The 22,196-nt window shown below is 44.5% G+C and overlaps 1 protein-coding gene across 1 annotated transcript in view; it reads left to right on the forward strand.

Annotated features, from left to right (window-relative positions):
• Positions 1 to 21,409, forward strand: part of LOC135501727 (patatin-like phospholipase domain-containing protein 7) — a 38,372-nt gene extending 16,963 nt beyond the window's left edge. The window contains exons 17-34 of the mRNA XM_064793978.1: positions 705 to 836; positions 1,398 to 1,571; positions 1,786 to 1,928; positions 2,555 to 2,671; positions 6,630 to 6,693; positions 6,924 to 7,092; positions 8,467 to 8,655; positions 9,359 to 9,480; positions 9,760 to 9,916; positions 10,249 to 10,552; positions 11,272 to 11,420; positions 12,156 to 12,308; positions 12,881 to 13,036; positions 13,847 to 13,946; positions 15,329 to 15,385; positions 18,306 to 18,341; positions 19,418 to 19,575; positions 20,301 to 21,409. Coding sequence (XP_064650048.1) covers positions 705 to 836; positions 1,398 to 1,571; positions 1,786 to 1,928; positions 2,555 to 2,671; positions 6,630 to 6,693; positions 6,924 to 7,092; positions 8,467 to 8,655; positions 9,359 to 9,480; positions 9,760 to 9,916; positions 10,249 to 10,552; positions 11,272 to 11,420; positions 12,156 to 12,308; positions 12,881 to 13,036; positions 13,847 to 13,946; positions 15,329 to 15,385; positions 18,306 to 18,341; positions 19,418 to 19,575; positions 20,301 to 20,387 — 2,467 coding nt within the window. The 3' untranslated portion in view covers positions 20,388 to 21,409. The remainder of the gene's footprint in view (positions 1 to 704; positions 837 to 1,397; positions 1,572 to 1,785; positions 1,929 to 2,554; positions 2,672 to 6,629; positions 6,694 to 6,923; positions 7,093 to 8,466; positions 8,656 to 9,358; positions 9,481 to 9,759; positions 9,917 to 10,248; positions 10,553 to 11,271; positions 11,421 to 12,155; positions 12,309 to 12,880; positions 13,037 to 13,846; positions 13,947 to 15,328; positions 15,386 to 18,305; positions 18,342 to 19,417; positions 19,576 to 20,300) is intronic.
• Positions 21,410 to 22,196: the final 787 nt, after the last annotated feature.

The following is a 22,196-nucleotide window of genomic DNA, read 5'->3' on the forward strand; positions in this document are numbered from 1 at the left end:
AACAAAACTTGGATGATATTAGCGACATTGAATGTGATGATAGAGAAGACCAATATGGACAATTTAGACAACAACCAACAAGGTCTTACCTTACCCTTACACAAATATAGACTTACCCTGGGCATTGAATGCAATGTAAGCAACACGAATATAGACTTACCCTGGCCATTGAATGCAATGTAAGCAACACGAATATAGACTTACCCTGGCCATTGAATGCAATGTAAGCAACACAAATATAAACTCACCCTGGGCATTGAATGCAATGTAAGGAACATGAATATAGACTCACCCTGGGCATTGAATTCAATGTAAGCAACACGAATATAAACTCACCCTGGGCATTGAATGCAATGTAAGGAACACGAATATAAACTCACCCTGGGCATTGAATGCAATGTAAGCAACACGAATATAAACTCACCCTGGGCATTGAATGCAATGTAAGCAACACGAATATAAACTCACCCTGGGCATTGAATGCAATGTAAGCAACACGAATATAGACTCACCCTGGGCATTGAATGCAATGTAAGCAACACGAATATAGACTCACCCTGGGCATTGAATGCAATGTAAGCAACACGAATATAGACTTACCCTGGCCATTGAATGCAATGTAAGCAACACGAATATAGACTCACCCTGGCCAGTGACTTGCAGCCTTTCAGCATAACTTACATGAATTGTGTCCTTACCTTCAGCATAATACGCGTCCAACCCAAGGTTGTCCTGAACACCTCTCATACGATTGTTAATCGGATGTCCCCGTTCGTGCGTCAGATTGATTTTGCCTTGGACTGGATGCAAATCGAAGCAGGAAGACCCCTGTACAGGTAAGGAGGCTACGACTGGCATGGCCACGCGATGGTGACAGTGTGCTTTATAAGTGTTGCTGGCTTAACGAATGAAATTTCAGAGCCTCATAATCGAGTGATTTTAATCTTGGTCTTAAAGGACATCTGGCTAACACGCAATGAATAGAGGTATAGAAGAACCCAGGATTGTATTTCTGGAAGAAGCGGCGTGCGAACTCAAATTCCTGGCACAGTCATTCGAATGAGGTGTAAAACTGAAGTTCCCTGCATCTGTTGTCTATGCCAGGGCAAGCAGAAGACCCCACCTAGTGAGAAACATGAGTAGCCTGCGTGGACTCTACCTCTGGCTATAGACGGCGTCACTAGGTCAATAAACCCAATTGGTGCCTAACTGTAGTGGCAAACGCTGAAGGAGACGAAGACAGTTTGTACAGTATAAAAGCGCTATATAAGAACTTACATCTTTTTCGTAATGAAAATCCAAGATTTGTCCTACGAGTTATAAAGTACACGTGTCTTTTTAACTTCAAGACAAGGTGATGTATCTGTACACTTGACACGTGTCTTTTTAACTTCCAGACAAGGTGATGTGTCTGACTGCATCTACATCATCTTGAACGGACGGTTGAGGAATATCGTGAAGCGGTCCGACGGCAAGAAGGAACTAGTCGGAGAGTACGGTCGAGGCGAACTAATCGGTATTGTCGAGGTGCTTACACAGACGGAGAGAGCGACGACTGTGCTAGCTGTCAGGTATGTAAAACTCGGGTAAAATTCGGTCAAAACTTCTCAGCATGATCAAGTGTAAACACCCCCAGGTTGCGACAAAACTTGTCCGTCTGCTTGGGAAGAGAATTCAAGGGACTTTACAAGAGACCATACTGGCAACCATTACAACTTGTTTACATAATATTGTGAGTGTTTTTGTCAGTTCAGATGCGTGATGAACCTCCTATCTCTTTCGCAGGGACACCGAGCTGGCGAAGATTCCTTCGGAACTCCTAAACATGATAAAACACAAATACCCCCAGGTTGTGACACGCCTCATCCATCTGCTGGGGAAGAGAATTCTTGGGACATTGCAAGAGAACAATAGATTACCCTTAAGAGGTAGGTACTAAAAACCTTGAATTTTTGAGGAAATACAAAAACAATTGTTTTTAAAAGATATTGGATAGGTCTATTGTATTTTTGTGGCAAGGTTGGGGTGGCGGGGACGCTAAGTGTGTGATGAACTGTTTCGAGCTGTGTTATGCTGAAATAAGTTCGTTTGTTTTTGCTAATGTGTTCCTCACCTGTAATCCTCAAGTGTCACCTGGAATGGCTGCCACTTGCTTAGATCAAGGGACAGCTTTTTTCTTTTTATCCACATGTCTCATCCAGTTTCAGGCCTACCTGGTCTGTCCCATCGGGACACACCCCTTGGCTCGTGCTTGAGCTGCTTGTATGCCGAAGGGTAGAGGTGTCTTCTAGTGCCCCGCCTCATGGGCTGCCACATTTCAACTCGAGGCAGGGCTTGCGTTTACCCCTGAAACGTGTCCATTTACTCTTCAAATTGAAAAGAGGACACTTAGAAATTGGAAATCTCTTTCAGAACTTCATCGAGGGACCCTTTGGAAATGATGTGGGCCCCTTGAAAACCCAATTTTGTGAGGGTCTAGTGAAAACCCCGCTCAGGGGAGTTATGATAATCTGAGTAAACTGACTGATAGACGTGTTCCCTTACTGTTTTACAGAAAAAGATTCCAGATCGACAGTTGCCAACCTGGCGACAGTGGCCGTCCTACCAGCCTCGGATGACGTGCCTTTAAACAACTTCACCTTGGAGCTACAATTTGCGCTCAATGGAATAGGTAACTATTCACATGTGGAAAATAAACGGCATTCATTTCTCTGTAATATTTTGCGAGAAACCTTGAAAAGTTTTAATCTTGAGTGATGCATATTTTGAGTGGTTGGCATCGTTTTCGCCAGCGGTTCAAATTATGCAGGGAGGAATGCCATAGCCTAGCAGTTGACACTGCTGGCTTCCACGCAATAGGGCCCGGGTTAGATCCTGGGGACAGTCTTCTCCTGGAGGAGGTTCATGCCTAGTGGTTAACACTGCTGGCTACCACCCAATAGGGCCCGGGTTAGATCCTGGGGACAGTCTTCTCCTGGAGGAGGTTCATGCCTAGTGGTTAACACTGCTGGCTTCCACGCAATAGGGGCCGGGTTTGATCCCGGGGAGAATTGAGGATTGTATTCCTGGCTCTTCACAGTCCTTCAAAAGAGGGAAAAACCGAGGTTCCTTGTATCTGGTGTCTATGCCAGGGCAAGCAGAAGACCCCACCAGGTGAGAAACATGAGTAGTCTGCGCGTGGAGTGTACCTCTGGCCAAAGACGGAGTCGCAAGGCCAATAAACCCAATTGGCACCTAACCATAGTGGCACGTAAAAAACGCTCGTCCCGCCTTGGAGGAGGAATACTCCCTGGAGAAAATCACCTCCAAGTGCAGAGCGAACACTAGAGGAAGAAGAAAACTAGGTAGTCACTTGTCACATCAGTCAAGTATAGACTTGGCCCGTATTTAGCCCGGAGTTATCCACACATTCATATAGCTAAGGTTATAAGCTACATTTTGATACCATTCCCATCTTTATGCTTTTTTTCCAGTTGGAGGCAGTGGCAAAATGAGTATGATAAATTGTGAGTCTGTCATTTTGAGAGAAAAATTGATCAATTTTCTTCATTATCACTCTGATGTCTGCATGGTATCTCCTGGGCCACCCATGCTGTGTGCTGTACTTTGAGCTCTGGGGCCAATGTGACAACGACTAGGCCATATCCTCCATGGCCGACGAGTTAAGCCGAGCCATTTTAATAACTGGGGGAACAGTATGATAAGGAATCTTCATGACCAAACCTGCCAATAGGGGGCCCTGCAGGCAAGTGGACCATGGTTGTAACGAGGAAGCCATTTCCCGGGTCAACGATTATTGAATATTTCATCCCTTAATTACTCTACATGGGGAAATAGCACCGAAAATGTTGTTTTATTGGTCCTTAATTCTATTTTGATGAGTTTTAGGGAAAAATAAACAAAACTTAATTTTGATGGAAAATGCACTGGAAGAGTACCTTTTACTACTGGTGCTGCCGTCTGGATATTTAGTTCTGCAGGTTCCTCATTCCATCAGAGTTTCCAATGAAAAGTTACTATATGGCAATGTATTATCCCATTTTAAAAGTCATATTAAAAGGTGGCGCTGTTTTTAAGGCGTCGGCACAATGCGTTCAAAACAGTCGGGGTAGACACTGGGATATGTATGCCCAGTTTGAAATCGACAATGAGTGGTAATGATGAAATTGATCAAAATATTTTTCTAAATGATCTGCACCTGCTTGTAAACCTTTATGCAAGTATCAATTCGTGTCTTGTACCCCCCCTCCTCAAGGGTACGACACCTTATCACCCTATAACGACATCTTAAGGCTCAAGCATCACCCTTTTTTCACCAATGCTACTTTTTCTTTCGTCAAGACATCACCATCAACAATATATCAGTTGTCACCATCATATAAAGTAACCGGACTAATTTTACTGGGTAAGGCTGTATGTTCGACAAGACATCGACACATTAGCATCCTTATTCTTTCCAGCTTCGCCAAATTTTCACTAAAGGAAAAATAAATACTACTCAAGCATCGGCAAAGATTAGTGGTGATAGCTTAACTACCCTTGAGGAGGAGGAGGGGGGGGTTACAAGAAACGAATTGATACTTGCATTAGTGATTAATCTACATCCTAAATTATCTTCAAAGATTTGGCAGCGGTAAACTTTTATGATAAAAAAATTCCAAAATTTTCCAATACATATTCAGTTAACACCTTCCCTGCCAAATGACGTTTTTGAACGTCATCTGCATTTTGGAGCACCCTGCCAAATGACGTTTCAAAACATCATTTTCGAAAATTTGAAATTCGCGCCTTGTACTACGTTTTGTTTCCGTTCACGAATGTTCCCGGGCGCTTGTAGTCGGTTTCTAGCTGAAGATTCGCCAATTAGTTGATGTCTAACAAACCAGGCTGTTTCCTAGAAACAGAACAATGGCGACTCCTTCAACATCGCAGCCCGGGACACCAGATATCGCTGTCGGGAGTGTAACACCCCCCTCTGCATGAACAAATGCTTTGCAGGGTATCACTCAAAGACTGTTGTATGAGGAAGAGTAGAGCAAGAGCTACAAAGACTCCAAGTTTCATGTATGTAGCTTTATTCAAAATATATTTTTCATACAGATGAAAAACGGTGAAATTGGTCAATTCTCTGGCCCGCGGCGTCTTATATAAGAAAAGCCTCTGGCAGGGAAGGTGTTAAGTTCTGAAAAATGAAGCCATTTGTTCAAAATGGCCGAACCAGATATATCTTTTTTTGCGGTGAAACTCTTCAAATGCCATTTTAGTGATGTGATGTGTCTCATCAAGAACTTCGGAAAATCTTTTGACTGAAACCTGATAGTTGAGGATATATTTCTGGTGTTTGGACATTTCTAATACTGCTGAACTTCAGGGGTTGTATTTTACATGTAGTTGGATGTAGAGTTTATCTCCTTTAAATATAGGGCCCAAAATGTATATGAGAAAATGTGCCCTTCTGCATAGAAGAGGAAATATCATGTACAGCCCAATGTACAGAGCCAGCATGTACATGATAGTTCCTCTTCTGTTTAATAGGTGGCTCCCCTAGTATTCAGAGGTCATTTTCTTGTATATCTTGTTCTTTTAAGTTGAGGCAAAGGTAGCATCTACTGTCAAATTACTTTGGTAATGATATTTAGCTGCTTTTAAATCCCCTCTTCTTTGAAAAGTTTTATCTTTACAGAAGGGTTTTAGTACGCTTCCAGTATCAGTTTAATAAAAAAAACACCAAATCGTTCTGGGCATTTTCTTTTTGCAACTAACGTAGATTTGCACAAATAACTCAGATTTGCACAAATAAAAATTGCAAAAAAAAGATTTTTTGGTTGGAAAAACTGAAAGAAATTTGGTCATCAACAAAATAAAAATCACCACTTGGGCAGGGCGGAAAAGTCTTAGTGGAATCGGGCCTTTATTCATGTACACGACAAAATAACCACTCTTGAACAGAGCATAGTTTATGTTGCGGAAAAGTCTTAGTAGAATCGGGCCTTTATTCACGTGAAGGTCTAATTGCCTGGTTCCTTTTCAGCTTTGTAAACAGCAGCATGTGCATGTGTACTAAAGCGCCCTCTGTAAAAAGCTTAGGTAGTCGCCGTGATCAGTAACCCGAACCACTGAACACCGCCGCAGGATCCGTTTATGATACTCGCTGAAACTCCTTCGTCTCGAACCATAATTACTGGTTTACACCGCTGAAATTAACACCGTCACAAGATCCATCTGTGGTGTGCTCACTGTTTGTTATTTCTTTGATGTGTGTGGACTTGTCACCTGGCCTAACAAAGGAGTTGCTCGAGACTGTGTCGAGATTTCAGTTTCCAAATTCTGATTGTAATTTCTGTCAAGGTCACCCAAGCACATGGCTTTTATGATCCACGTCGGGAGTGACCTGTCTGTGAAAAAAAAATCCATTGTTTTGGCTTTTATGATCCACGTCGAGAGTGACCTGTCTGTGAAAAAAATAATCCATTGATTTGCCTTTCAAAGACGACTTCTCACGGAGAATGATTTACGCATGCCTTGGAAATTTTCGTAATCGAGTTGGTTCGAAAGTGCTAAGCAAAGGGCTTTCCTCTCAGTGCCAATTAGACAATTGATTTTGATATCATTTTCTAATATCTATTCAGGTCCAACGCTGAGACTAACAAGTGAGATTATTCAGAAGAGACTGGGGCCAGCTGCTCTAGAAAAGTACGTTTTTCCCAGTTTGCGGTATTCGGTATTGTTCATGAAAGTAGACTATGTTCTGCACTGCTGTCAGAATTTAATGGTGTTGATGCATCAGAGTAGAAATTTTTCTGTGTCATGTTTGCCCCAAACTGATTCAACAGGGTGTGTATTTCAATTTGAGTAAGTTGCGTTTTTTTCTCAATGTTTTTCCCAGCCTCCAACTTTTCAACTTTTGTTTTTTTTCTTCCCAGTGTGAACGAATACCGCCTATCAAGTTGGCTCGGCCAGCAGGAGGATCTTCACAGGATGGTGCTGTATCAGTGTGATATGAAGATGACCGCTTGGACCCAGCAGTGTATACGCCAGGCTGATTGCATCCTGATCGTGGGCCGGGCAGACGGGGACCACTCAGTTGGAAATGTAAGTGTAGCTAGTGCTGTATCAGTGTGATATGAAGATGACCGCTTGGACCCAGCAGTGTATACGCCAGGCTGATTGCATCCTGATCGTGGGCCGGGCAGACGGGGACCACTCAGTTGGAAATGTAAGTGTAGCTAGTGCTGTATCAATGTGATATGAAGATGACCGCTTGGACCCAGCAGTGTATACGCCAGGCTGATTGCATCCTGATCGTGGGCCGGGCAGACGGGGACCACTCAGTTGGAAATGTAAGTGTAGCTCGTGCTGTATCAGTGTGATATGAAGATGACCGCTTGGACCCAGCAGTGTATACGCCAGGCTGATTGCATCCTGATCGTGGGCCGGGCAGACGGGGACCACCTGATCGTGGGCCGGGCAGACGGGGACCACTCAGTTGGAAATGTAAGTGTAGTTAGTGCTGTATCAGTGTGATATGAAGATGACCGCTTGGACCCAGCAGTGTATACGCCAGGCTGATTGCATCCTGATCGTGGGCCGGGCAGACGGGGATCACTCAGTTGGAAATGTAAGTGTAGCTAGTGCTGTATCAATGTGATATGAAGATGACCGCTTGGACCCAGCAGTTTATACGCCAGGCTGATTGCATCCTGATCGTGAGCCGGGCAGATGGGGACCACTCGGTTGGAAATGTAAGTGTAGCTAGTGCTGTATCAGTGTGATATGAAGATGACAGCTTGGACCCAGCAGTGTATACGCCAGGCTGATTGCATCCTGATCGTGGGCCGGGCAGACGGGGATCACTCAGTTGGAAATGTAAGTGTAGCTAGTGCTGTATCAGTGTGATATGAAGATGATGGCTTGGACCCAGCAGTGTATACGCCAGGCTGATTGCATCCTGATCGTGGGCCGGGCAGATGGGGACCACTCGGGCTGTTGGAGTGGCACAGTGGAAACATCAGCACCTGTCACCTCTGAGGTCCCCGGTTCGATTCCTGGTCGGTCCCGGTACACTCATGTGATAGAGGGCGACTCTTTTTGACAGCGTAGGTTTCCTCCGGGTCTCTGGTTTCCTCCTACTTACCTTACAATCCCCCTGATAATGTTTATTAGTTGCCGCTCAGCTCTCAACTCTATATTTATACAGCAGAACCTCTCTATTAAGGACACCCTCGGGACTGATGAGTGCTGTCCTTAATAGAGAGGTGTCCTGATAAGAGAGGTCAAATTAAACGGAAACAACCAATTTGGGACCAAAACTAGTGTCCTTAATAGAGAGGGTGTACCTAATAGAGGTGTCCGCTAAGGGAGGTTCCACTGTAGTTGGAAACGTAACTTGGTTCATGGTAAATATCTATTTGAATGATAACTCCTAAAATATTTTTTTAAAGATTATTATCATCTTGTTACCTTCAGGTCGAGAAGCAGCTTGAAAACATTGGGGTCCGCGCCCAGAAGGAGCTGATCCTGTTACATCAAGAGGACGCAGAGAAACCAGATAAGCGGATGACGGTGCTGTGGCTGAACGCCCGGGGCTGGTGTTCGTCTCATCATCACATACGATGTCCGAAACGTGTGTTTAGTCGGAAGAGTCAGGAGAAAGCGGTGAGCATGTCGAGAATTTCAACACGTTTAAAAACTGTGAAACGAGGGGTCCATGACCATCCCTGTCTGTGGATTAGACCGTTGTGATTGAACGTGACGTCAGTACTGTATCTTTACCGTTGCATTATCCTGACGCGTCGCAACGTGACGTTTAAACAACTTGGGTGCCGTTTGCCATTCGGTGCAAAAGTGTCGGTGTCAAAATACGGACGCTTCTGTCGTCGGGAAGATAATTCAAAGTTCACACCAGAAAGAGCCTTCAGAACGGTAAAACACCCACATCTCTGTCCATTGTTATAGAGTTGCTCCCTCTTGAATAAATGAATGAATATAAGAATTTCTATAGCGCCTGAATTAAAAGAAAAACTTAAATTCTCAGGCGCTTTACAAAGCAAAACACTCCCTGAAAAGGTGTTGTTTCAGGAGAGTTTTGAAAATGTCTATGGAACCAGCAAGCCTGATGTTGGAAGGTAGCTGGTTCCATAGAACCGGTGATGACTTGTAAAAAGAACGGTCACCAAAGGTTTTGCACTTAGTGCGAGGGACCACCAAAGTTGGAGCAATAACAGAGCGGAGATGGTAGGTGTGATCATTGGAATCATCCCCCTTCGTAGTGTGCATCCTAAAAGACTTGCCCTCTTTATCAGGTTGCGCACTTTTACAAACCTTTCCCTCTTCATACTGGCTGACTTTTCCTCTTCAGCTCGAGTCCTACAAGAGATTATTCGAATCAACCGAGCCTGATCGCATGTCGGACTTCTCGCGTCTGGCCCGCTTCCTGACGGGGACGTCCATCGGGCTCGTTCTAGGCGGAGGTGGAGCAAGGTGAGGATTCCCACCCAAAACACTCTCCAAAGCACACATAGTGTGAATCATTATCTCCCTGCCAGTATTCGCTTCCATCTTGTATAAGTCACTGTATATTATACATTGCGGTCACTGTGGTCGGACTGAAAATAGCCACAGTCACAGATTTGTACTATCTGCGGGGAGAGAATTACAAAAACTTGTGTTGTTCAACAAAAAGTCCATCCATGGGCCCATCAACGATCCATGCATGGACATCTTTCCCTGTGTATACATGCCATTTCTTGCTTCTTTCAGGGGTATAGCTCACGTGGGTATGATTCGGGCCCTGCTGGAGGCGGGTATCCCCATCGACATGGTCGGAGGAACGAGTATCGGATCGATCATGGGTGGAATCTGGGCAGAGGAGACCAATCTTACACGTTTCACGCAACGTGCCAGGGAATGGTCTAAGGTAACGTCTCATAGTGGTCAAGTGTACCCAGCTAATGGGTAGGAGAAGATCTGGCCCGACTCTTTCGAACAAGGTGGACGGCCTCCCAAATTTCCCCCAAGTTCTATCGTTCATAGGCAGTCCCTATAAGTTTTGGTTGGCTACACCTGAACAAACGAGACGGAAGTGTTGTCGTCTCGTTTTGTCAGGTGGAACCAACCAAAGTCTTAACGGGACTGTGGTGGTTTACCCATTACTGTGGGCCAGTAGTACGCAATGCACGGACGCGGTACATACCAGGTACAATAGAGAAAGAGTTAAGTAATATCAGTTTCAATCTTCCTCCTTTCTAGGACATGAACTCCTTGTGGAAGAAGGTTCTGGACCTGACCTACCCGATCACGTCCATGATGAGTGGTAGCGCCTTCAACAAGTCAATAGAGGGCGTCTTCCGCGACCGACAGATCGAGGATCTCTGGATTCCGTACTTCTGCGTCACGACGGATATATCCGCCTCCAAGATGCGGGTGCATACGTCTGGTTCTCTCTGGCGATATATCCGGGCAAGTATGTCGTTGTCAGGGTACCTGCCCCCGCTGTGCGATCCTGTGGACGGGCATTTACTCCTTGATGGGGGCTATGTCAACAACCTTCCAGGTGAGTGTAGCCTTGGGCAAGACACTTAGCCCTGGGTTCTCTGTTGTGGTATATCTGTGCGAGTGTGCCCATGAAGTTTTCTCCGCAGACTCTGGTTTCCTCCAGGGACTCTCGTGTCCTCCAGGGACTCTAGTGTCCTCCAGAAGCTCTAGTATCCTCCAGGGACTCTAGTGTCCTCCAGGAGCTCTAGTATGCTCCAGGGACTCTAGTGTCCTCCAGGAGCTCTAGTATGCTCCAGGGACTCTAGTGTCCTCCAGGAGCTCTAGTATCCTCCAGGGACTCTAGTGTCCTCCAGAAGCTCTAGTATCCTCCAGGGACTCTAGTGTCCTCTGGGGACTCTGGTTTCCTCCAGGGACTCCCATTTCCACCAGGGACTCTAGTGTCCTCCAGGGACTCTAGTGTCCTCCAGAAGCTCTAGTATCCTCCAGGGACTCTATTGTCCTCTGGGGACTCTGGTTTCCTCCAGGGACTCCCATTTCCACCAGGGACTCTAGTGTCCTCCAGGGACTCTAGTGTCCTCCCGGGACTCTGGTTTCTCCAGGGACTCTGGTTTCTACCAGGGACTCCAGTTAATTGAGAGACTCCCATTTCCTCTAGGGATTCTGCTCTGGTTAATCCCATTAAACATTATAAATTTCCCAATTTCGTTTGTAGAGACAACAGTTTATTAGACAAGGCATGTCTCTCAACTCAATTTTAAAAACAACTGTGTTTTTCAGCTGATATCATGAGGGGGATGGGAGCCCAGACCATCTTTGCCGTAGACGTGGGTAGCCAGGATGATGACTCGTTAGATAACTATGGCGACCAACTGTCAGGCTGGTGGCTGCTATGGAAGCGATGGAATCCATGGGCTTCTAAAGTCAAGGTAGGCTGATACGAGATCTGAGGCGAGTAGCCAGACCTCTGAGGAACCGGGCCTAAGTACCTTATAGGCCTAGCATGGCAGTTGGCCCTCGGTCTCCCCATGATCTGATGAGCTGTTCAGTGTGGCCTTGTGGCCAGTTGCTATATTTTCCAAACTGAGCAGTCATGACCTTGGCTAAGTTACCAGGTGTCAGAGGAATCGGGCCTCTGTCCTTTACAGACTTTGTTTGGCAGTTGCCCCTTGGTCTCCCCATGATCTGATGAGCTGCTCATTTAGGCCATGTGGCCAGTTTCTCTGTTTTCTCAAAGTGGGCAGACCTGTGGAAACCTGGGCTGAGTAGCCAGGTCTCTGAGGAATCAGGCTTATATCCCTTGTAGACCTAAGCATGGCAGTTGTCTCGAGTTCCCACCAAGATCTCAAGAGCAACTTGGCAGGGCTGTTGGGTGGCCCAATGGAAATGTCAGCGCCTATCACTTCGGCAGTCCTAGGTTCAGTTGCCACAGTTGCCACATGGGGAACATATCTTGGACAAAGTCATCATTTTCTGTCGCAGTCGGCGACGGAGTGAGGTTTTGAATGGATTAAAGGGATGGGACATGACATAAAGATTCATTTGAGGTTGGTTTAATGAAAATCCAAGAGAAATAGTGGAAATGAGAGCAGTGTGCAAGATTTCTCATCATCTGGGAGCAGACTATCGTTTGGGATTATGAATTTTGAAATTTGAACTTGCAGGTGCCGGACATGAACGAGATCCAGGGCCGGCTTGCGTACGTCTCCTGCGTGAGCCAGCTGGAACACGTCAAGAGTTCAGACTACTGCGAATACGTCCGGCCACCTATTGATAGATATGCCACACTACAGTTTGGCGCATTTGACGAGATCCACGTGAGTTGAATTTGAGTTTAGTCTTGGCTCACCTGCGACTGGTGATATTCAGTGGTTTTTTTCTCGCAAAGAAAAGTGCCGCCAGGCTGTTAAACGCATTGTCTAGCTGATAAACCACAAGCAGTCTTGGAAATCTATTCCAAATATTTCAGCTTCACCCATAGGCCATTATCAGTGGACTAAAATGTCTGTTCATATTGACATCATGTGACCTGTTGACTGTTGGTGGCAAGTTCCAAGCTCATCTGAGTACACTCTCGTAGAATTTTGAATTTTGAATTTTGCGTAGAATCAAGAAAAACCGAAAAAGGGACAAGTTTGGTTCAAAAATGTCCAAGGTGAATGGTTCAATAATAATAATAAGGCCATCATCTGTGGACTAAAATGTCTGTTCATATTGACATCATGTGACCTTTTGACTGTTGGTGGCAAGTTCCAAGCTCATCTGAGTACACTCACATAGAATTTTGAATTTTGAATTTTGCGTAGAATCAAGAAAAAACGAAAAAGGAACAAGTTTGGTTCAAAAATGTCCCAGGTGAATGGTTCAGTATCTTCAAATTGTGTTTCAGGACGTTGGTTACAATCACGGCAAGACCATGTTCCAGGCATGGCAGAAGACAGGCATCATCAACGAGCTGTTCAAGGAGAAGAAGAGAGAGGAGATGGATTCGGAGAGGCGGCACTCGGGCACGTCCATCAAGGGGGGCGTTGGGTCAAGGGCGCAGGTAAATCTGGGAACGATGGTTAAAAAAGTATTCAGTTCGTTCGACCGATATCAATGGGGTTATCATCTAAATTCACACTTGTAGCGCGTCTTTTGTTAGTGGAACGCCCATAGGAAGTTATTCAGACTGAGCCGTGTCCACATTGGTGACTGATAAATACGATTTTGCTATCTGGATTTGACACTTTTGTACTGATACTCCTTCTCATGCCTTGAGGGCACATAAGGCTTCAATCATCAGTTTCAAGTCAGTTCGGTTGGTAGCCTGTCGGTAGATCTTTGCCCACGTCCAGCTGAAGAGTTCTCCACGGGGTTTTCTCAAGGTAGGGCGGTACCCTTGTCTTGATCTTCAGGAAGTCTTCCCGTGTGCACCACAAGGTAGGATAGTAGGCCCTATCGAAACCCTTTCATAAATGTGACCCGTTCAAGCAAAACCAGTCGCATGTCGCACATAAGATGAGCCTAGATGACACCAGGAGATATTAGAAAAAATTGATGTCGTCAGATTTCACAAAAGGCCGACAATAGTGAAATGAACAAACAGTCTGTCTCAACCTGCCAAGCTCAGAGCGACATGCGACTGGCTTTGCTGGAACGGGTCACAAATTCTAGAGCAAAGTAGGGGTGGCTCTTCCAAGGTAAAGTGGCAAGTTGTCTAGGCAGAGTGGAATCACCCGACAAGTGGCCTTGTGGAGAATACTGCATGTAAGACGAAGCTGCTTCGTCATCTTCTTGTCTCCGGTACGACGCGAGCTATCCTTTGGGCAGCCACGGTTTCTTTTCCATGTCTCGTTTATTCTGTGTATTTCAGGCTCATGCAGTCCACAACGTCCCTGTCGAGGCCTGTTTCCAAGACCTGGCCGAGTTGGTCTCACGGATTGAGAAGCCAAAGTTCTTTGTTGGATCCGATGGTAAGAAATCCAATTAAGAAAAAGTAGAACTACACGTATCTCTCTTTCTCTATGCGTTCGACATGTAGTTAAGTCAATGAGGAACCGGCGCGATTTATCCGCCGCGTGGCGCTGCAATCGATCATACCAAAACTCTCCATTTCCAATGCATTATCATGTTATTTCTGAGCCCGAAAACGATCGCTTATTTTCGACCGATTTCGGCGACGTTTGCATCTTCCTGTTTTGAATCTATTGAGCTATCAGTTTCTTAAGATAATTTTGCGGAAAATATGCGCGATGTCAGTTATTGGGCACGTTTTCTGTTGTTGAAATCCTGTGCAAAAATGTACGCAATGGTTTCCCGTGATTGACCTCATGCGACGTCAACAGACCAGAAAATGACGTCATGGCGTCAGAAGGTACGATCGATTTTGGCGGCGCCACTGGCATTTATCTTAACGCCGGTTCCTCATTACGAAGTGTGGTTTTTGAAGTCGACATGTCAAGGCATGTTTTCAAGACTTTGCTCTCTGTTGGATCCGATGGTAAGAAATCCAATTAGGACAGTGGAAAGATGCTTCAGGGAAAGAAACATCTAGAAGCGTCTCTTTCCCTTTGTGTTGAAAAATGTCGAAGAGCTGAGTGTCAACTGGGATGTTATTAGCTCTATAAACAATAGGGGGCGATTCTGTCGTAAGTAGGAGGAAACCTACAGGCTGTCGAAGTGAGTCACCCTCGCTTTCGCATGAGTGCGCCGGGACCCCCTCCCCCAGGAAGCAGCACTTACGTTTCCACTGCGTTACTCTGACAGCCTCTTGATGTCCGGCAGTAGTTTAGTCAAATATAAAGCCTGGTCTGATTTATGATGTCAACAACTGGCTCAAATTTCTTCTTATTCCCAGGGTTTCCGCCAGGATTAAATTTGAGGGGAGCAAAAAAAATGTTTTTTTTCTAAAAAAATGTTTTTTTCTAAAAAGAGTTTTTCTTAAAAAGGGTATATGACCCCTCCTGAGACGTTTTTTTTTGCCCTAAAACCGCTACAATTGGCTCCCAAATGCTCTTATTTTACATATCAAATCATGAAAATTACTCATTTGACAGTAAAACAAACTTTAGTGCTCAAAATTAAGGGGGGATATCCCCCCTTGAAATATTTTAGGGGAGGATGAATCCCCCCCATCCCCCCCTCTGGAGGAAACCCTGATTCCCCTAGTGTTTGACTGTGTTGTCTACATGTAGGTCCTCTGGCCGATTCGTAAAAAAGAAATGAACAAGTTACTTTATCGTAAACATGAACTCTTTAGTATTTTGTATCATGTTGAATTTTAATACGTCTTGTTGTGATTTGTGCTTCTTTAACATTTGAATGTGCTTCATCTAAACATTTCTGCCCACCACAGACGCATCCCGAAACCGTCGTCTGCACCGATTCTGGTCTGAAGGCCACAGTATACAAGGTACCCAGACTGGCACGATGTCACTGATTTCCAGTTGGCGTTGCTCTTAGAGACTGTTGATGTAAAGCATGTGGGTTCGAATGCCAAATTAACATCAACAGGGTAAGCCGTCAACTGGAGCTCAGTGGACTGTCATCCAATCATCATCCCTCATCCTGGTGTCGGTTTCATTTTCAGAAGCGGACGCGAAATTATGCGAGTTTGCTGCAAAGTTTGGCGTCGACGCGTTAGATATATTGGACGAAGGTTATTGTGATTAAAATAACAAAATAACGATGCGGTTTCTTTTAACATTTCACATTTATTCCCATCTGAGCTGGAAACTTTCAGTAGAAATTGCCTTTGCGGACACCTCTCTATTATGGACAACCTCTCTGTTATGGACAACCTCTCTATTAAGGACAGTAGTTTCGGTCCTAAATTGGTTGTTTCCATTGAATTCAACCTCTCTAATCACGACACCTCTCTATCAAGGACAGTGTCAGTCAGTCCAGAGGGTGTCCTTAACAGAGAGGTTCTACTGTATTTCACTAGATGATCGTTATTCAATCTCAGATATGAAGTTGGAGTAGGAGTCGGGAGGGTTTGCGACCTCTCTATGATCTCACTCACCCACTCTTCTCTTCCCCACAGCTTTTGGTTTCTTGCTTCCAGCCCGTCCCTTGTCGCCCCTTCCCCTCTTTCTCCTCAGACTGTGGGTGCTTCTCAGGTGGTGTTTGTCGGCATCCACACGCCAGTTTTTGATATGGTGAGACACCGTCAAGGCGCAAGATTCCACTGTACATTTTTGGCTCACCGTAAGGGGAGTCTATATGATAGCGCTGTGTCCGTCGTCGTCGTCGTCGTCGTCGTCGTCGTCGTCGTCGTCGTCGTCGTCGTCGTCGTCGTCGTATCCTAACAGTGGCACGTTTCTTAACTGCTAGGGCTATGAACTTGAAACTTTGTACACAGAATGCCCTAGGTCAGCTGACCCTTGACACTGATTTTCGGTCCGATCTGATTCTCTGTTTGGCCACCAGGGGGCCAAATGTCGATATCTAAAAAGTGTGATATCTCGCTTATTAGTGACTCGTTTTCGATAAAACTTTTGTTGTAGGTACTCATAGCAAATATACATTTTATATTATACAGGTTTTTAATTTGACCTTGTTTTCAAGGTCGCAGAGGTCATATGGCGTAAATTGGCCATTAGAGTGTAAACTATGGCACGTTTCTTAAAAACTAAAGCTATGAACTTGAAACTTGGTACATATAACCCCCTATATCACATTGCCTCTGGTGCTGAATTTTGGTTCGATCTGATTCCTAACTTTGCCACCAGGGGGCCAAAAGTGGAAATCTAAAAAGTGTGATATCTCGCTTATAAGTGACTTGTTTTCAATAAAATTCTTATGGTAGGTACTGTTAGGAAGAATACATCACATGTTATACGGGTTTTCAATTTGACCTACTTTTCAAGGTCACAGAAGTCATATGGCGTAAATTGGCTGTTAGAGTGTAAACTATGGCACGTTTCTTAACCAGTAAAGCTATGAACTTAAAAGTTGGTGCATATAACCCCCTACATCAGATAACGTCTGATGTCGAATTTTGGCCTGATCTGATTCTTTATTCGGCCACCAGGGGGCCATAACGGAAAAAGGAAGAAGTGCAATATCTTGCTTATTTGAGTGAATTCTTTTCGATAAAATTTTATGGCAGGGACTCCTAGCAAGGATACATCACAATTCCTATGATTTTTGGATTTGACCTCCTTTTCTAGGTCACAGAGGTCAAATGGCGTAAATTGACCGTTCGAGTGTAACTATGGCACGTTTCTTAACTGCTAAAGCTATGAACTTGAAAGTTGGTACATGTAACCCCCTACATCAGATAATCTCTGACACCGAATTTTGGCCTGATATGATTCTTGATTTGGCCACTAGGGGGTCAAAACTGAAAAAGTAGGACGTGCAATATCTCGCTTATTAATGACTTTTTTTCGATGAATTTTATTGCAGGGACTCTTAGCAATCACACGATATTGATCTTATTGATATCATAGACAATTATTGGTTGGATCATAAACTTATATATACTGCCCTGTCTTATTACTTGACATCAATACACATCTAAAAAAGTCTTCATGCCTGATTGTGTTCACCATATTCACCTCTAAACTAAGCATGATCCTGCCTACTAAAAGATGTATATACGGTGAGCACAATGGCCCCTGGCCGTTTCATTATTAGAAGCAGAAGTTCTTCCGTGGCGGGGTCAAACCCATTCTTTTGGAGAAATAAGCGTGAGATTTTCACTGATGAATAAATGATAAGTTAGAATGGGGTAATTGTAGCCCCGGTTTAATTGTAGCCCCTGCCTATGATATTGATTGATATCCCCATGCATCAAACAATGCAGGGGCTACAAATAAACCAGGGCTACAATTACCCCATTCTACCCTACATGAACTGTATGATTGGTGAGAGAACGTATCCCTGTGTCTTCATAAATAAGTGAAAATTCACCCGTATTGGGCGTTACTGGTTCCTGATCCTTTGTTAGTTCCTGCCGGCTGGCTATGTATCGTCTGCTGCTTATTTCACTCCGTTAAACGCACTCGAAGTCCCAGACAAAATCGACTCTATCACACGGTGCGAATCATGGCCTCCTGGCGCCAATCCATGGGCGTATGGTCTAGAAAGAACTATTCAGTCATGGGCGTATGGTCTATCAATAAGTGGTCATTGCGTACATGTACATTCGACTATTGTGGTTTCTTCGTAGCGTGCCTGGGATAAAAAAGCTATGGTACATTGCGTGGCCGACAGTCAGCACCTGGACGTTAGCAAAAACTCATTACTTCAAAGGAAGTAATGAGGTTTGAAGTAGTGAGTTTTTGGTGTATAAAGTGTAGTAATGATGTATCTTTCTCCATTAGGTTTAGGCCAGTATAGACTTGGCACTCAAATAGACAGTGAGTCTGCATGAGGCTCGGGGTGTTTATGATTAGATTTGATAGGAAATTTGGTGCCCCTTGTAATTATTTTGAGGTGATGTACGTATTTTCTCCCCAGTTTCCGGCCGTTTGAAAATGGTGCCCATGGGAGTAAGATAGAAATATTTAGGGGTTATTCCAACTCTTGCTTGTGATAAATAACCTGTTAAAATTATTACCCTTTTTTCACCTTGCTCTTTGGTGTCTGGTCCTGCTGTCTAATGAATATATTGCATGCTATGATCAGGGGGGCTTAACATCAAACGTTTGTCGATTCAAAAACAGAGTTTTCAGGGTATTTTAAGGGTTGACCATAGGCACCCCCATTTCGGTTAGAAATTGAAACCCTAAAGCACTCAGAACGCCTTCAAAATGAAGTGAATGCCAGTATTAAGGGTTAGAGTCTGTCTTGTATAAAACAAGGAACTGACTCCCACCGTTGAATTTGGTGTATGTGAAAATAAAACAACTGCAACGATCTTTTTTCTCAGACGTTTCGTGTTCTTGGCACTTCCCACCATTGAAATTGATATTCACTTCAGTGTGAAAGAGTTCTGGTCTCTTTAGGATTTCAATTTCTAGCCAAAATGCCGGTCCCTATGGTCAACCTTTAAAACGATTATGAAAATTTACCCGATCAACTCCCTGTTTGGTGAGAGAAGCATAAAGCATGATTCCCAAATTTGGCAGAAGATGTCACCGGTGGTCTTTGAGGGGTCAATGGATTGGTTTAGATTTTCATTTGAGTTATGCACGGAGATCCTCAATGGACCGATCGTAGCCCAATCAAGCTATTGCCTGCCGATCAGCCTGTGTCTGTCTCACCCCATCATGTCAGGCACAGTTTGATCAGTGCGTAACTCCTCAATCAACCTGTGCCAGGTGTCGCACGGAAATAAATTTTGCAGATAGACTGAGCTGTTTAATTATTCTCAGCAAGGAGAAGATGTCTTCAAATCTGACATTGTTTTAAGGTTATAAACACATTTGGTATGAGTACTGCCAATCTTCTTCACGAGAAGTGACCTTCACCTCGCGAATTATTCTATTTTTAGACGATGAATATGACGACTATTACGGCGACGAGGAAGACGGGTGCACGTCCGAGCCCGAGATGGGCAGGGAGCGCCCACTGAAGACCAGGATGTTACGCCCCCTGTCTGAGGGTGAGTCGGCGGACGACGATAGTGAGAACACAGGTGATGACCTTGAGGTATGTAACTGATCGACGAAATTGGTGAAATCGTGAAATTGAGAACTGTATCACTCCTCCACAACTGAAGAGTGACATTGCATAAGTTATGCATACCTAACCCGAAGAAAGGTACCTAGAGTCGCGGGCTTCGATGTGATTGGATATTGCCTAAGACAATTGACTTTGAACTTCATTCACGTGACCTTGGCTTACTGCCAAGATGGGGGAGTGATGCGACGGAGGCAATGACAAAGTTAGCAACCTCACGGCCCCAGGGTATCGATGTGTCATTACGCTTATGATGATGCATACAGTTCACAGCATTGAAGGGGGGGGGTTGAAAGTCAGTGATTTTCTACACCGGCTTGTAGAACTTGTGCATCGGAAACATCCTCTGCAAGGGCTTTTGGGGGGCAGGAAGTTTAAATTTGATTGTTTTTCCGATAAAAAGAAAACCAAGTGACCCTTTGGCCCCAAACGAAAAATATCGTTCAATTTTGAGGTGCGATACTTTTGCTACGGTCCCTAACCTAGTCCCTCGGTCTTTGCCCAGAAGGAAAGTCCACGTAAGCTAGTCACATTTCTTATTTGTGGGGTCTTTTGCTTGACCTAGCAAAGGTCCAGATACAGAAAGCTACCATTTACGTCCAATTTGAATTACTGTGAAGAGCCGAGAATTTTAGTTCCTTGAAAGCCATGCCATTTTTGTGTTTTTAAAAAATTCCTCGTTCGTTATTTTCCAGGAATTTGACGAGGAGGACGAAGACGACTTGGAAGAAGACGATGACGACTCGACGTTACGGCGGCGAGGAGTAAACGGCAAAATCTAATTCGATCGTTTCGACGTTGAACCCTGCTTTGACGGCATGGACAGTGTCGAACGAACGCTGGACTTATGCTGAGGACATTTTGTGATGTTTGATGCCAAGTTTGCAAAGACAATTGGGGATATGAACAAAGACAAGCAAATGCTTTTACTGCAATTTTCTACAGGAAGGCCTAGTGTAAATGTACATGGAGATTTAGATAAGAGCATTTGCTAGTCCCTGTTCATATCACCCGATGACTACCGTCGATTTTGTGATGTTTGTTCCGAAATTTGATCGAGGAACAGATAGTCTTTCATTATTATGTTATGCAGTGTGTGTTTGTTGTGAAATTAAGAAAAGGGCTGTCCTTCATGTCATGTTTTAAAGGGACAATCTAGACAGCAGCTAGGCAGGCAAGATAAGTTACATAAAGCTGCTCTTATTGTGTATACTAGTCATTTGAAGATGGCCAAATTAGCCCCTCTCCTCCTGCCTATAGTCCCCCTTTAAGCCTAAATCAATAAACCTGTGACACGTGTCATATGTAAGCCGTGACAGGCAATAGCGTGAATCATATGTAAACCAGGCCTAAGACAGGAAGTGTGTAACTTCCTTTTCATGATGGGGTTAATTTGGCCAGGACATGTTTCCCATCATAACGACAATTTATACATGTCCGATTTATATAGTGCACCATTCAACAGTTCAGTTGCTCAAGTGCGCTTTGACATATTACAGTAGAACCTCTCTATTACGGACACCCTCCGGTCTGACAAGTGCTGTCCTTAATTGAGAGGTGTCCTGATTAGAGAGGTCAAATTGAAGAGAAACCACCAATTTGGGACCAAAACTAGTGTCCTTGAAAGAGAGGGTTGTCTTTAATAGAGAGGGTTGTCCTTAATAGAGAGGTGTCTGCTAAGTGAGATTCCACTGTATTACCCTATTTTTAGGACTGTACATTCCTATTTCGAATTGCTTAAAATACTGCTATCGCTTGAATGTTACTTACTTACTTAGGGCACATATGGCTTCAGTTTCCACCCATTTTGTGTCATTCAAACTTACCTATGGAACACTTTTGCATGTTACTCCATTTGGGCTCAAACACAAGAGTATCCCTTTAATTTTCTAAAGGGAGAACTGAGTTAACAGCTCGGCCGCCAGGCGGCGCCCTGACCGATCCCGCGAGATCGCGCCGATCTCATGCCGCCATATTCAGTCTTTACTCTTGTGCTTCTACGAAGCACATCGTTTTTTCAAAGCTGCCGTGAATTCGATTTAAAACCAAATTCAACCAGCCAAGTCTAGACGATTTTTGGGTTCATTCACCTACGGAGTAGACCGCCAAACTTATCTTGGCATTAGTATTGTCCAGTCTATTTAATTATAGACATTTTCTTAGCTAGCTTAGTCGACCCGGCTCCATTATTTTGATCTTGGTAGGGTAGAGTTAAGTAGGCTATTCTCCGCTCTATTGTAATGAACAAGACTCAGATCCATTGCAATAGTGTTTAATTCAAGTAGGCATGTTTTCCTTTCCATTAATTATTGCGTCCTTTCTGGCCTACTTGGGGTTCCCAGTGTTTTTATTGTCATTGGTACCATTTTTTATATGGCGTACCCCTCCGACGGCATCCTTTGTCTCACCACAAAGGAATGCGTCTGGTGGCGGGAAACGGGCCGCGAAGACGCCTAAACCCTCTTCCGGTTCCGTTTCCGGGCATATAACCCGGAGGTCTAGCAAACCTCCCGCCACCACCCCTTCCGTCAGCCGAGTTCCGGTTCCGGCCGCGGCTGCGAAGGATGCGGGATCTGACATTATTAATGTCT

This window comes from Lineus longissimus, chromosome 17, assembly GCF_910592395.1.
Source record: "Lineus longissimus chromosome 17, tnLinLong1.2, whole genome shotgun sequence".
Classification (NCBI taxonomy): domain Eukaryota; kingdom Metazoa; phylum Nemertea; class Pilidiophora; order Heteronemertea; family Lineidae; genus Lineus; species Lineus longissimus.